General features: G+C 41.0%; 1 protein-coding gene across 1 annotated transcript in view; it reads right to left on the minus strand.

The window, feature by feature from the left end:
• Rack1 (Receptor of activated protein kinase C 1) overlaps positions 1 to 15,905 on the minus strand; it is a 71,367-nt gene that overhangs the window by 11,009 nt on the left and 44,453 nt on the right. The window contains exon 4 of the mRNA XM_080278786.1: positions 14,509 to 14,619. Coding sequence (XP_080134912.1) covers positions 14,509 to 14,619 — 111 coding nt within the window. The remainder of the gene's footprint in view (positions 1 to 14,508; positions 14,620 to 15,905) is intronic.

Consider the following 15,905-nt stretch of genomic DNA (forward strand, 5'->3'; position numbering starts at 1 on the left):
ATTTAGATGTATCAGATGATGATGCAGCAGTGTTTGATGTGTCAGTAGATGACTGTGATCCTGAAAATGATAGTGAAGTTGATGTGAGTGAGGAAGGAGGAGGAAAATAGTAGGGAGCTCAGTGACGCTGCACTCTCGGCAACAAGTGGGTCAAGGTCGTCATCACCATCACGTGTGTCCACACACTTCATGCTTAGCTTACAAGGTAAATAAATAAGCCACCCATCTGTGCAGGACATTTTTTTCAAGCCAGTTTGTACAGTAGTTACCTGGGTAACAGTACTTCAGCATAAGATATGTAAACTTATATACTGTAATGATTTATTTAATAATAATTTTTTTATTACCAACATCATGCTGGGTTTATGTGATCATCAGTATACAAACAAATAAAAAAGAGTGAATAGTTTCAACGTGGCAAAAAATATACACTACCGCTCACACTACGGGAGGGGGAGCTATCAGGTCGGTATGGGGGATAAACGTAATGTTTACACTGGGGGGAGGGGTCGGTAAAGAAGGGGTTAATGATGTGCTTCGTCTGGTTGTAAGTAAAAGGTGCGTAGTCTGGGTCTGTGGGGAACTGTCTCTTACGTCGGTCTTCGGGATGGGGGTTTAGATGGCTGACTTGTGAAAAGTGATTGATGAGGGTGTTTGCTTGTTGTTTGTTTGAGGGTATGGTGTCTGTTGTTGTGATGGCAGCGTGTGATTGTGTGGTGGTGCTGTTGAAAAGTGTGATACTGTTTAGTGTTTTGTAAAGTTAGCTGATGTTTGTTTTGTGGTCAAGTGTTTGGAGGTACTTTTTCCAGTTTAGTGTTTGCTGTTCTGATATTTCATTGTTTATCTCAGTGTTGAGTTCCTGTATTTGTTGTATGGTGTCTTGTGTATGGGGTGTTGGGGAGTGTCGCAGTGTGTCCCGTTGTCTGATGAGGCCTTGAATATCTTTCTGTTGCCTCTAGGGATGTGTCTTTTGTCTGCATTTTGTATAATTGTATTGAAAGTGTGCACAGCGGTGTTGATGTTTGTGATGGGTGTACTGTTTAGTGTTTCGAGATGTTGTTCTGTTTCAGTTACAAAAGCCTCCCAGTTGGCTCTCTTATAATTAGTGTATGTGTGTTTGTGGCCAGCTGGGGTGATTCTGGATTTGGTAGTGATGATGATTGGGAGGTGATCAGAGCCTAGGGTTTTGACCACTCTCCATGATGTAGTGGGGGCGAAGTTTGGGGAGCAGAAGGTGATGTCTGGAGATGTTGGTGGTGGGGTTATGAGGGGTAAACCGAGAAAGACATGGAACGAGCTCATTAAGTGTGACCTCAGGGTTAAGGGACTGAACAGGGAGGCTGCAATAGATCGTGCAGCATACAGAGCCGCCATTAGGTGACCAAGGCCAATGCATGCATGTTGAAGCCTTTAAAAACAAAAATGATTTTTGATGATTTTCAGATTTTATTTTTGGGTTTAGGTGTGTTATAAACTGCTTTAAGGCTTAGTTTAACTTGTTTTAAAACTGTTTGAGGTTTAGGTTTGCTAGAAACTTGTTTTTGAGCTCATCTGGGTGGATGTAGGGCTCGGGGGGGAAACCCAAGGCTCAAAAATGCATTACTAAACATTTTAAATCTACCCCAAGATACAATACCCCGTCTAGCAATGGATTTTTACTTAATTGCATCGTTAAACTGGGGTATGCCTGTATATCAACCAGATCACCCAGGCAGTAATCAAGGTTTCATTGAAGAGCTTAGTCAGTTTCTTGAAGCATTGTCTTGGAAATCTGGTGCACTGCTTGTTTGTGGTGATTTCAATGGACCAAACAACCATCTGATGAAATTTTTTCTTCTGAATTCCTCAACCAGAATCATTTTTTAAATTACGTTCGTCAATCGACTCACACCTCAGGAAATGTCCTTGATTAAATATTATCCCCTGTTGGCTGCAGTCACATATTGGATGTCGAGGCTGAGTCAATTAACCCTTTCATCTCAAACCATACTTTGATAACTTTTGATTTAGCCATCTTGAAACCTCCTTCTTATAAAAAGGTTATACGTTCAAACATTATAGAAATATTTATCACAATCTGATTTGCCGCAATCAACCAGTATTTAAACTGCACTGGCTTCTGATGATTTAGTGAATACAGTATATATATCAAAGAGCTTCAGTCTATCTTTGACCATCATTGTCCTGAAGTAGTAAGGAAAATCACTGTATGTGATAATTCTATGTGTTTGGTCTATCCACCAATTCTTCCGTACACAATGTATGAAGTTGACCATGAATGGCACTTGCAGTGGACTGAACAGATTCTACTGCATTACCTCCTGTGAGAAGAGCTACTGTTCACCTTGTAAAAGCCCCAAACAAAGTATTACCAATATAATTTATGTAGCTGTATTATGACGACATGGAATGTAAGGGGTGCAAATGATGAGGTGAGAGATTGTCCAGGTGCTTGAGGGTGCGAAAGTGGATGTATGTGGATTAACTGAAACTAAATGGGGAGGTGAGAGTGTGAGAGAATGGGAGAATGGATGGGGGATATGTGCAGGAGTACGTGAGAATGAGAGGGCAAAAGATGGAGTGTGTATTGTTGTGACTAACAGATGGAAGGAGAGTATAAGAGAATATGGATCAGTTGGTTCAAGGATTGTGTGGGCAAGACTGAAAGTTGGACTACAAATGTGGGTGATTGTGTGGGTGTATGCGCCAATGCAAGATCGTGCACGCAGAGTGAGAGAAGAGTTCTGGACAAATGTGGAAGTGTGCATGGAAAAGTTTGAAAGGAATGAGAGAGTGTTTTTGATTAGTGATATTAATGGTAGAGTAGGAAATGTGAAGGTGGATGAAGTAGTTGGTGAGTGGGGTGTGCCTGCTGAGATACATGAGAATGGCAATGGTTTAGTGGACATTTGTGCCAGGAGGGGTCGGTAATAGCCAATACCCCCTTCAGGCACTTAATGATCTACAGGTATACATGGCGAGTGATGAGATGGGTGGATGGTGAACTGAATGAAAGGCAATGATTGATTATGTGTGCGTGGATGAAAGGATGCGAAGATGTGTAATGGATGCATGAGCATACAGGGGTTAGGGGAGTGGACTTTCTGACCACCACCAAGTGGAGGTCAAAATCAAGGTTCAAGTAAAATAAAAAAATAGAAGAAGGGAAGGACGGGAGGAAGGAGTAGATGTAAGGAGAGTGGAAAGGTTACAAGAGGATGAGAAAAAGGCAGAATATAAGAGAGAAGTGGAGGAATGACTGGGTAATTATGAATTGGAGCAGATGGGGGATGTGCAAGGTGTGCGCAAGCTATTCACAGAGGAAATATGTGCAGCATGCAAGGTGGCATGAGGGGTGAAGACAAGATGAAAGGGGATGCAAGGAACAGCATGGTGGAATGAAGAGGTAAGAGGCTGTGGCATAAAAGAAGAATGCATATAATGAATGGATGAGAAATAGGAGTATGGAAGAAGTTGAGAGTCGGAAGAGAGAGTTATATGTAAAAAAAAAAAAAATTAGTAAGAGTAAGAAGAGAGTGGATGAGGAATTAGAAAGAATATGAGTGTAAAGTGGAGGGAATGTAAGAAAATGTTCTGGAAAGAGGTACCAGTAAAGAGGGTTAGACAGGGTGCCAAATAAGTCAGCTGGGAAGTGAAAGATAAAAATGGTAGATTACTAGTGGAGAAGGGAGAAAAAGTGAACAGATGGAGAGAACACTTTAATGAATTGTTGAACATAGAGAATGAAAGTAATGCGAGTATAAGTGGCTGGGGAATGGCTGGGAGAAGGAAGGAGGTGAGGAGACAGGAAGGAATCAGTAGGATGGAAGTTGTGGAAGCATTGAAGAAAGTCGAAATGGGGAAAGCCCCAGGAATTGATGGAGTGTGTGGTGAAATGCTGAAGCATGCGGGAGAGATAGTAGTAGAATGGTTGTGGATGATGTGCAGATTGGCCAGGGAGGAAGGTAAAGTCCCGGATGATTGGAAGTCACGTATAATTATTCCCTTGTACAAAGGGAAAGGGGTAAAAGAAGTGTGTGGTAATCATAGCGGCATTTGTCTTCTTAGTGTAATAGGAAAAGTATACAGAGAATACTTATTGACAAAGTTCAGGAAAAAACAGAGGAATTAGTTGGAGAAGAACAGGGAGGCAAGAAAGAGGTTGTGTGCATCAGATATTCATTCTCAGATCTTTAGTGGAAAAGTGTCTTGAGAAGGGAAAGAAGTTATATGCAGCCTTCATGGATTTGGAGAAACCATATGACAGGGTGGATAGACAAGGATTGTGGAAAGTATTAAGAATATGGGAAGCTGTTGAAGGCTGAGAAGAGTATGTATGAGGGTGCTAAGGCTGCAGTGCATATGGATAGTGAACTGAGTGAGTTTTTCTATTTGAGGGTTGGGTTGAAACAAGGATGTGTCATGTCTCCACGTCTGTTCGATCTGCATATGGATGGGGTTATAAAAGAGATACAAGGTAGGGCAGTGGATGTTGGAGTGGCCCTAACGAGAGAGGGTAATGATTGGAAACTCCCTGTACTGTTGTTTGCAGATGATACTGTGTTGTTAAGTGAAGGAGAAGGGGAGCTGCAAGGCTTGGTGGATGAGTTTGGGAGTGTGTAAGAAATGGAAGTTAAAGGTGAATGTAGGGAAGAGTAAAGTTATGGTCTTCGAGAGAGGTGAAGTCAGTGAATGTACAGTGAGGTTGTATGATGAGGAAATGGAAAATGTGAGTACATTCAAGTACTTGGGTAGTGTGATGAGTAAGGATGAATGTTTGGAGGGTGAAGTGCTTGAAAGGGTACAACAAGGAAGAAAAGGCTTTGTTAATATTAGAAAAAAGGGACATTTATAACATTATATAGCCTTATTAGAGAATTAAATATATATATACTGTAAATAAACTTCATTTAAAAGTAGTAAATAGATGACATGAAACAGAGAGATGTACACGTTTGGAAGAGAGGCGGCCGAGGAAAATCCCAAGAGGGACAACACCTAAACACGCTTCATAATATAGACAGACCATAGCAACCGAACTACCATAGCAGATTTGCTCAGGCTCAGCAAGGTGATGGCAAGGATGAAGACTGGCAACATGAAGCTATACATTCCAAGAATGGGGCCACTCGATGAATGTTATATAGAGTGCTTTTCAGATGCCTCTTTTGCCAACCTTGTAGGCAATGGGTCTCAGGGAGGCCTTATGATTTTCCTACAAGATGCTAGTGAGGCGAGATGTCCCATATGCTGGCAGACTAGAAAGATCAGGCGGGTCGTCAAATCCTTTATCTGCTGAAACGTTGGCGCCGCTTGAATGTGCTGAAACTGCTGTATATCTTGCCAATATATTGCGTGAGGTTTCTGGATGTTGCTTTCCAACATTGCCACGCTTGTAAGGGTAGAGTGACCATGTTAATCCAGGTCATTTCCACTCTGGCTGCCACCTGAGATGGATGCTCTTACTCCTGGTACTCACTCTCGTGTGCTCCAAAGTAGAGAAAAAGAACTGATTTACAATGTAAATAAGTATTTTTTAGAAAAGAAGGCAAACAGAGGACATATAATTGTTCCCTCAAAAGCTGTTGATTAGGCCTCCTGGGGAAAACCTCTATAAAAGAAACATGCCTTGACTTTTACCTCAAAGGTGATGTGGAAAAAAAGGCGAAATTATAATGAACAAATAAAACATCATACTTTATGGAAAGTATCACATTCATAAGAAAAACATAATGTTGACAGACAGACAGTTACAGAGAGAGAGAGAGGAGGGAAAGGGAATGGAGATAAGGGGGATAGGCAGACAGCGAGGGAGGGAGGTTGGAGGGGCCGGAGATAAAGGAGAAAAGGCAAGACGGAGGGAGGGAGGGAATGTGTGGAAATTGAATAGCAGCACAACAAGACAGTCAGGAAGCTTTTCCATAACCTCAGAGGTGGTGTGGAAAATAAATCGAAATTATAAACCACAAATAAAACAACATACTTTAAGGAGATCACAGTCATAATAAAGAATAATGTTAGAGAGAGAGAGAGACAGTCAGTCAGGAGGCTTTTCCTCAAATTCTAATAATTCATAAAACCGTATAGACTTTTTATAGAAATAAATATCTACAAAAAATGCAATTTCTATATGCAGAGAGAGAGAGAGAGAGAGAGAGAGAGAGAGTGGTGTGCTGGGAGGAAGAGTTGTCATTTAAGCCTTGTTTCTAATCCGATTAAGTTACCCAGTACAAAGTATGGCAACACTGTGGGATGGGAACTCTCAAAGAGGGACAACGCCCAAACGCTCTTCATAAAACAGATGGACAGTAGTCATACTCAACTCACACACATCAAAGGTAATATCTGGTCGAATGTGTGTGGCAATCCAGTTGAGCTGCCAAATTAATGCTTGGTACTCAGTTTTCTCAGACTCGGACAGCTCTCCTGATTTTACTGCTGCATGATGTCTGCTCAGAGTGACTGGTTTCAAAGATGAAGCATACTGGAACTGGTCAAGCGTTATGCTGCCACTGCTGTTAGGGACAACATTTAGACCAACATATTTGAAAGCTTTTCATTCCGAACTGCCGATGAGGAATACAGTAATCCCTCTAATATCCGAACAACCCCCCCCCCCCCCCCACTAACTGGACATTATCATCCTGGGATCCAATATTCCCAAAATGGGCCAAAAAAAAAAAGGCAAAAAATTTGAAAATATCTGACTTATTCCCCACCTGTAATTTGAAATTGCCACCTGGCGCCGAACAGCTGTTACACCATGGTCCCTTCGCCCCTTCCTTCCTCCCCCCTCCCCTGTCAGAGTTGCCATTTGGTATTTTTCATTACCAAGTGTGGGCCAATTTGGTAATGAGAAATTCGTTTGGTAATGAATCAGAATAATGCATTACCAAATGGATTTTTCACATGTATAAGGATACACAGGATGGAGATGGTGGATTGTTTGCTCTCTCCGATTAATCTGCTACCCTACATAGTGTGAAAATAATCAACATGGTGTTAATTATAAGGAGAGTGATTACATGAATTTCCACTTGTATATATAATTAGTGAAGAATAAATGCTAGCTTTATAAATTTGGTAATGAAAAGTTAAATTTGGTAATGAAAGTTGAGGAGATTGGTAATGTGGCCGTTGTTCGGCAACTCTGTTACCTTGCCATCATCAACAGTCACTGCTTAACTCCGATCGAGAGCAGATGCTCATAACAGTGCAAGCCACAGGTGCTTGTTTTTTGTGAATAAACAGTGAATAAACTGCAATACCTTGCCACTAGAACACACAGGAATTTACAGTGTTGTGCAGTGTTAAGAAATTAGAATTTAGAGTGCAGAGGATTAACTGTGGACTGCAAACTGGCGGTTCAAACCAGTCCAGGAGCCAGGACTTGTAAGTACCCAGAATGTTTAATACTGTATAAACTCACCTCTAAAACCTCATTTTATGGTTCTTTTGCATTTATTTCAGTCTTTTATGTTCCTTATTGGTGTGATTTGGGTCTTAAAGAGGTGCTATGCATGTCCAGAGGGAGCTGTATAGGTGTTTCTCTGAGTCAGGGTCCATAAGTACAAGTCTATAAGCTGGGGCCCAATATCCGGACAGAACCACTATCCGGACCTGCCTATGGTCCTATTACGTCGGATATTGGAGGGATTACTGTATTTGGCTCAAACAGTTTATCACTTGCTGCTCGAACTCACGTGTACCATCCCAAAGGAAATCATCGACATAAATGCATACAATGCCTTCGATCTTGCCACTATTACTCCAAGAGAACAGTGCTGAATCCAGTGATGACACTTTAGCTCCGAGACTCAACAACTGATCTTTAACGCGCAGGTACCAATGCCTAGCAGCATCACAAAGGCCGTAAACTGCTTTCCTTAGTCTCCACAGCTTACCGTTTGCATATACAGGTGGAATATTGTAAATGAACAACTCGCTTAATGTCGTTACCTTCCAGATAAGCAGCTTTCATGTCCATAGCGTGGCAATCCCATTGGTTGGTGGAGGCAAGAAACAGTGCCAAATGCACAACCTCTTTTGGGCATGTAGGAGAGTCTTTCCGGAGATCCACTGTGTCTTCCTCAAAGACTAAACGGGCTTTAACAATCGGCTTCTCGTTTTTCATTTTTTCCGTCACAACCCATCAAACCGTTATGGCATCTTGCTCAATATCATCTACTTCCTCATACACATCATTATTCTGCCAGTTTGTAATTTCTTTTTTCCTTGGCGCATAATACGTCCTCAGAGTTGAAGAGAACAAGCATCTCTGCTTCATCATCAAATACTTCCCATGTGCAACAGATCCACCCAATCAAAATTGCCATCAGAGTCCCTCTTCAAACTGTAGCAGTGTTTGTACTTTCCAGTGGCTTTACCCGCCCAACTCACAATCCTTCCAGTCACCAACTCTCCAGTTTCTTAATGTATTCCCTTTATACGTTGACCAACAGAAACCTTGGGAGGCTGATCATCCAGAATTGCACCATTTTCCGACTCATCATCCGGTGGATAGTCATTCAATACTTGCGAAGAATTGTCAATAGGCTTCTCTTGGTTCTTCTCATAACTACTGACGCCGTCTCCATCTGCAGTATTTCGTTCTGGAGCACATGCTAGACTACACATGTGCACCCGCACATAGACACCGCTGTGTATCACCAGAATTTGTTTTCCATCTCTGCCTATTACAATTCCAAGACCATGCCATTTATGACCGTCATTTCTTTTGTAGAAGACCTCATCTCCATTTTGGATGTCGTTTAAGTCACTCGAACGTATGTTGTGCCGCAGAGCCCTAGCCAAACGTTCACCCAATTCAGTCTTTATAAACTCTTGTCTTGCTAAATGAAGAGCGTTCAAATTGTCCATCACCATTTTTGATGGTGATGTAGGTTCCAAGGCTGGAGGATCATTTGCATACACATTAGGCAGGCTAGTGTCTTGACCAAAACAAGTTTGTCAAGAGAAAAACCTGCATAGTTGGTGAGAGCATTTCTTGCTGATACTGCCCAAGCCAAGGCCACATCCTAGTCACACTGGCTATCAGCCATTATCTTCCTAACAATGTCACCTATGACTGCATTTTGATGCTCACATACTCCGTTGCCCCATGGACTCTCTGCAGACGTTGTCATGATCTTGATATTAAAGGCCTCTCCCAATGCTCACATTTCAGCACTGTTGAATTCACACCCATTATCTTTAAGAATTTTTCCAGGTGCACCAAACAGAACAATCCAGCTCCGAAATACTCCACTGATAATGGTGGTCGCACATTTGTCCACAATTACTATCGCGGTGCAGTACTTGGTCGCCAAATCAACAAGGACTAAGAAATAATGCCTTCCCCAAGCTCTCAAATCCATAGCTATGGCTTCGTTAAACTTAGATGCCATAGGTAAACTGACTATGGGTCGGGGCTTAGCTCTCTTGTACCTACAACAGACTGTACAAGAATCAGATACATCCTTGATAGCTTGCTCCAGTTCTGAACTTTTAATTCCAGCATCTGTTTAGTTTAGCCGACGTTGGATGTCCAAAGTGCCTGTGAAGCTTCGACGCTGTTTTGTTTACATCACCCCCAAGAGATGCCAGTGCGATCGTTTCACAAAACTTCTCGGCCTAGTCACAAAGAAATTGGAAGAAAGTACAGTACTGGCCTGAAAATGAGGACTTCAAATTAACAATAGTTCCACAAAATTTGATCTGGTCACTCTCAAAATTAATCACCATTTTTGCTTTTTACATGGAATGTTTGCTCAGCAGCAAGGGAATATTGCAGCACACCACATCAGTCACAATGGTTGCACGCACACTTCCAATGTAGCAGGGCAGAGTAACACGTCTGAGGGAAGAAACTGTAACACCATCTGCGAAAGTAAACGTTGAGGATGACTTTTCTTCTTTTATAGCTTCAAGTTCATAATCACTTAGCTCACTTATATAGCAACTGATCCATTCAACCCCACATACAGTTGCAGACACCCTGTGTCTAGAACAGCACATCCCTTACATTTTTCTACTAGCGTCTGTAATTTACCTCTACTAGCGGTATCATCCACACAGCCCATAAATAATGACAGATGCACTGTTTCATAATTTTCTTCTCGACTGCCTTTATTTTTGTATGCATCCGGAGAGTCACTTGCCCAATGAAATCGAGAATCACATACTAAACACCTCGACACCTTACCATCAGGCCCGAGTGGGTTCTGCCTCCTGTCGGTGGATGAGCGTTGGGAAATTTTAGTAGCCACAGTTGAACAGCCACCACCATGACTTCGATCACGTACTGCACCACCCCGAAACCTTGTCCTTCCTTGTTGAGTACCCCTAACGTAAAACGTTTCCTCACCCCCGACTCCGTCACTCCAAAAAACTGGTTCACTCTTCACCTCACTGGCAGACACCGATGCATCGTTCTGCCCACAAATTTCCCCAGCGAAAATACGATTCAGGGCAGATTTCATTTTTTCATAAGTTACCTCAGTTATCGCAGACATCACTAGTTGTTGCTCACTATCTGAAAGTTTGTATGAAGCCAGAAGCATAAAAGCCAACACAGAATTCGGTAGTTGCATGTCCTGCTTCGTAAATTTGAAATAAACATGCTTGAATTCTGCCACGAACTTACGAATGTGCATATCTCCAGGTCTTCTGAAGTTGTACAATTCATGAAAAGCTGCAAACTGCCGACGTCCTTTGTCCACGAGAAATAAACTGTCTAATTTGTTCAACAAGGTCTGAACATCATTATCTTGTTTCAGATCAGCAATGTCAATTTCTGAAGATGCCACCCTTGCTCTTTCTGACAATGAAAGGTGAATGGCTAGAGCTTGCTACTTTTTCGGTAAGTTCGTCAGTTCGCACCACGTCGATGTCCTTCTTCCAACCCTCAGAGGCAGAATCATTTTCAAGTTTTGGAGGCCACTTAGTTGAGCACGACGCCGTTATGCTCGAACCACTTTCTGCTACCAGTATTGGGATGTGAAACAACCAAACTCACTGACATCACACTTCCAAGTGAGCGGGCTCTGCCTGCATACCGCAAGACCCTTCCGATGACGTCACCACTCAGAATGTAACAAGTGTGTGCGCACACACACACACACACAGCAATATGCACTAACATAATGTATCCATTGCCAAACTAGCTTCTGATTTTGTTTCAGTCTTCACAACTAAGATACATACATAATGAACTGGACAATATTTGTTTCAGTGAAAACTTCTCAGCTGAATTCAATCACACTGCACAAGAGGTCTGCTTTGCTATTTAATCCACTAGACATTAATACTGTTAATGTTTTATCAGACCTAAATAAAAAATTTTGCTCACTTGATTAATGTGTCAGAAATGCTAGATTTGTCCTAAAATGCAGCAGACTATTTGTAAAATAGTAAATAGATGCTTCCTTGACGGTAACTTTGCGCAGTTCAAGAAACGTGCCTTACTCCACCTCCTACTTAAGAAACCTGGAATCTATGATGAGAGCATGTTAAACGATTGTCCTGCCACTAACTTGTCATACCGGTTTAAGATTATTAAGCTGGCTACACTTGATCAATTTCTACCACTACTTCAATAAAATAAGAACTGTTTCACCTGCTCTAGGGTGGGAATGGAGGTCCAGATGATGATGATAATGATTCACTAGTTCAGATGGCATATGAGAAATACAACTTGACAAACTATATTAACGAAAGTTCATAATGTCTTAGTGGCAAACAGCTCTAGTGGGATGTCCTCTCTCCTGGCTGTTAGATTTATCTGCAGCCTCTGTCCAAGCAGATTATTAACTATTACTGGACAATTTGCATTTTTATGGCATCCAGGGAGATGCTCTTTTACTCCTAAAGTAATACCAGTCTGACAGGTCTCAGTGTGGTAGCTGACCATGCTTGCTCAGACTCTGTTCCCTTTCTGTTTGAAGTCCCCCAAGAGTCCATTTTTTATCCAATTCTATTTACAGTTTATACAAACAATTTATCTCTGCTTGATGCACAAGATGTGTCCATTTTTTATCCAATTCTATTTACAGTTTATACAAACAATTTATCTCTGCTTGATGCACAAGATGTGTCCTATAATTTTTATGTCAATGACACACAGCTTTAAGACAACCAATATTAATGATACTAAGAATAAACTGGAATCCCTAATGTCCGATATTATGATCTGAATGGAAGTGGGGACAAACTGAAGGACAGTGAAACAAAATTAATCATGTAAATAATGTAGACTCTAAAGACTGGCATGTCACAACTTTGTCTAGGCTTATGTTTGAAACTGGGTGTACTATTCAATTTGAAACTACATTATAAAGAACAATCAAGTTGTCACAAATTATAACCTGCACATAAGAAACTTATTTTCCACTAAAGTTCCTAAATGGGCAATGCCTCCTAACACTGGTCCATATGATGGTTTTGTGTTAATTACTGCAACTCATTATGGGCTGGTCTTCCAAATAATCTACAAAAGTTTCAGTCTGTGCTTAGCAGGGTAGCAAGGTTATCTCTGACTTTCCCCCAAGAATCCAAACTGTCTCCTCTGAGTTGCAATGGCTGCCAGTAAAGGCTAAAATAGAATTTAAACTCAATACTTTCATGGTTCTTTAAGTTTGGTGAACCAAAGTATCTAGCTTAATTGTTGCAACTTTCACTGGCATATCCAGGTGTGAAGTTACAAAGTGAACATGATCCCCTGTGTGTTGTTGAGCCCAGAGCTGTTCAGTCAGCTCTCCCTGATAAATTTTTTTTCATGAACTGCAATTACCGATGAACCTTCTGTTGAACCTTTTGAGGTGCAGCTGAAAGCCTTTCTTTTCAAGGAGCTATTATCTGGGAAGAAGTACTGTGCCAAGTGATAATAGGGGTTAACCCTTTCAGGTCGCAAATAGGTTCGTGGGTCCAGTTTGAGAAATTGCTTGTTTTGACCGTAAAATCAAGGTTTGTTAATTTAAAAAAAAAAAGATTACATTCATGCATAAGGAACTGATACGTATGTCTACGAAACATTAGGGCTCTACTTACCACATATGAGCCATAATAATGATAAGTGGCATGGCAAGTGGTGTGTGCTGTCACATATATTTCTGTACACAAGATGATTGAGAAACACTCCTACTAACCTAATAATAAATCTTTGCTTATTTCTTCTCAACTGGATTGTCTAATACCCTGGACATGAGTAAATATTAAGAAAAATACTGATAACATTCCCCAGCTTCCCACCACAGTTTAAAATCTCCTGCGCAAATAGGTGAGCCACGACCGTGGCCTGGAGACCCGTATCAACAAAGCCATAATTGTGGCCACGACAAGAAAGGGTTAAATTGCTGCCATTTTGCTGTGTGCGTGTCGTTGTGTGAGTTAAAGCTGAAACTGTCAAGTGCTAGTGAACACCTTACTGGATGCAAAAGACCAGATGATTATTACTTATCTTATTAAGCATCATAATGAGATATTCCAAGTTCATTCTTTAAGACTGTTGTTTCAGTCACAGTTTTCCTATTTCACAATATATAACGGATCTGTATTTTCTTATCTTCACAGTATAAACAGTTTTATAGGAAAAAATAACGTTTTCCTGAAACAGTCGCCTAAGATGGGTTTACATGCTTTTTCAACAGATTTTTTCACAGCAGAAATGTTTTAGTTCCCCTGTGGAATCTGGCAATCACGCGTAAGTCAGGTAAGCTTGAGCCCCAAATAGCCTAACTTATGGAGGTCATACTGTACTAATTCATACATAACATTAAACCCTAAAGCCCGGGTGTAGTCTTGGAACAATGTTACAAGAAGCTCAGTGTTATCTTGGAACTGTGGCTGTGTCTAGTATCATTCAAATGGTGGCACAGCACTGTTGTATGTCATGTAAGATTACATATACCTATGGACCCATCTATGTAATAATGACCAGAACTTTTAGTCACATGACATGCAACTCAATACTGGTTTTTAGAGGCAGATTCAATGCAGTCTTGCAATAGCATCCAAAGAATTTTACAATTCAGTGGCATTTGGGGGAAGAACATTAGTATTCTGCATTCACCACAAATTAGCATGCTCTTCCTAAGGGTCTTAACAATGAACAAGGCAATATTTGTAAAATGGTATATTTTCAAAGCTGCTAAAAATAAGCATAAGAATTGCCCTAACAGCACAAATATCATATTCATGGAGGATTATGCAAGAGTTCTTTTTTTCTATTTTACTAAATCCAGGGAAAAAAAAAAAAAATGATACCAGCATTATTATGCATTTCCCCAGGCTTAAAAAAAAAAAAAAAAAAAAAAAAAAAAAAAGTAGGATATTCTGGTCCAGAATGAATACAAACTGTAGCTGCAATCCAACTCCTGTGCCTTGTGGGTAGCACGAAGAACTGGTCACAGCACCTACTTACCCAGTGGCATGCGTCCTCTTCCAACTAATAAAAAAAATTAAAAACAAAAAAGCTTGCTGAATACTGTAGTATTGGTAGCCAATCCACACCTTGTTGTGGTCCTCAAAACGACGGGTGGTCTTGCCAGCAGCCAGATCCCACAGTCGCAGGGTCTTGTCCCAGGACCCAGACAAAGCAAAGTGTCCATCCAAAGACAGAACCTGCAAAACATTACTATCTTACATATCTCAAAAACATAACCACAATCATCCTTCGTGGCCTCGCTTCTGGCTGTTGTTCGGTTCAATGGACACCCATGAGAAACCAATTTCTGCACAGTTGTGTAACCCAGTTGCCTAGCTAAAGAGCCCACGGCACAGCTATACTTCAACTACCTGATGGCTTAATAACACTTTGCAATGAACCACAATGTCATCAGATGCCAGAACCTGCTCATTTATTGTGTATTTTGAGATGATTTAGTAACACAGGTACTGTACAGCACTTACATAACACATATGTCAAAATATTTTCAGCTGTATAAGTACTTGCCCCTTTACAGAGGCCTACAGCAACAGCAAACATTATTATCTACTTACTGATCAACAATCACGTGATACTAAGTAAGCATCTGACAAATTCTCCTTATTGATCATCAATGGACACTCATGTCATACAAAGCAACAAATACCGTATTTCGCGGCATATAAGACGCACTTTTTTGTCTCAAAGTTACCTTAAAATATCCCCATGCGTCCTGCACGTTAGACTAAGGCAGGTTAGTTAGGCTTCACTGAGAAGAAACTCTTATAAAGATGATCATCTCAATGCTCAGCAACCACAGGTGTTTTCTACAGTATGCAGACTTGATTTTATTTTTAAAAATAATATACACTAGTGTGTATATGCAGCAGATTTAAGAAACACCCGAGATCAGAAACACACAAAACTTTCGCGGGTTTGTTTACAGCTCAACTGGCTAACATCGTGAAGATATTTAGCGGTTTAGCAATTTAACAGTTTAGCATCCGCACTATTCCAGCAAGCTAACGTACACGATCACTGGTGAACTGTCTGCTAACCTTCTGAAAGGCAATCATGACCACTTTGCTTGCCATCCATTCACTAACGAGCAAAGCAATCATACTGGAGAGATGCTGGCTAGTGAAACTGCCAAGTCATCAAAACAGACTTTCGTCACGTATGGAAATACTGTACAGTAACCCTAATTAGGTCAGTTACTTTTGTGATATTTTGTGAGTGTATATATGCAGCAGATATTAAAACACGCAAGTTCAAAAACACAAAGCATTCACGGCTTGTTTTCAGCTCAACTGGCCAATACCGTCAAGGGGTTTAGCGGTTTAGCAACTTAGCAGTTTAGTGTCTAGCGTACACCCTACTCTAGCAAGCTAACGTGCTCACTGGTGAACTGTCTGCTAACCTTCTGAAAGGCCATCATGACCACTTTGCTTGCCATCCATTCACTAACTAGCAAAGCAATCAT

This window comes from Coenobita brevimanus, chromosome 75 (genome assembly GCF_032717465.1).
Source record: "Coenobita brevimanus isolate Jiangsu-jjx chromosome 75, ASM3271746v2, whole genome shotgun sequence".
In the NCBI taxonomy this organism is placed as follows: Eukaryota; Metazoa; Arthropoda; class Malacostraca; order Decapoda; family Coenobitidae; genus Coenobita; species Coenobita brevimanus.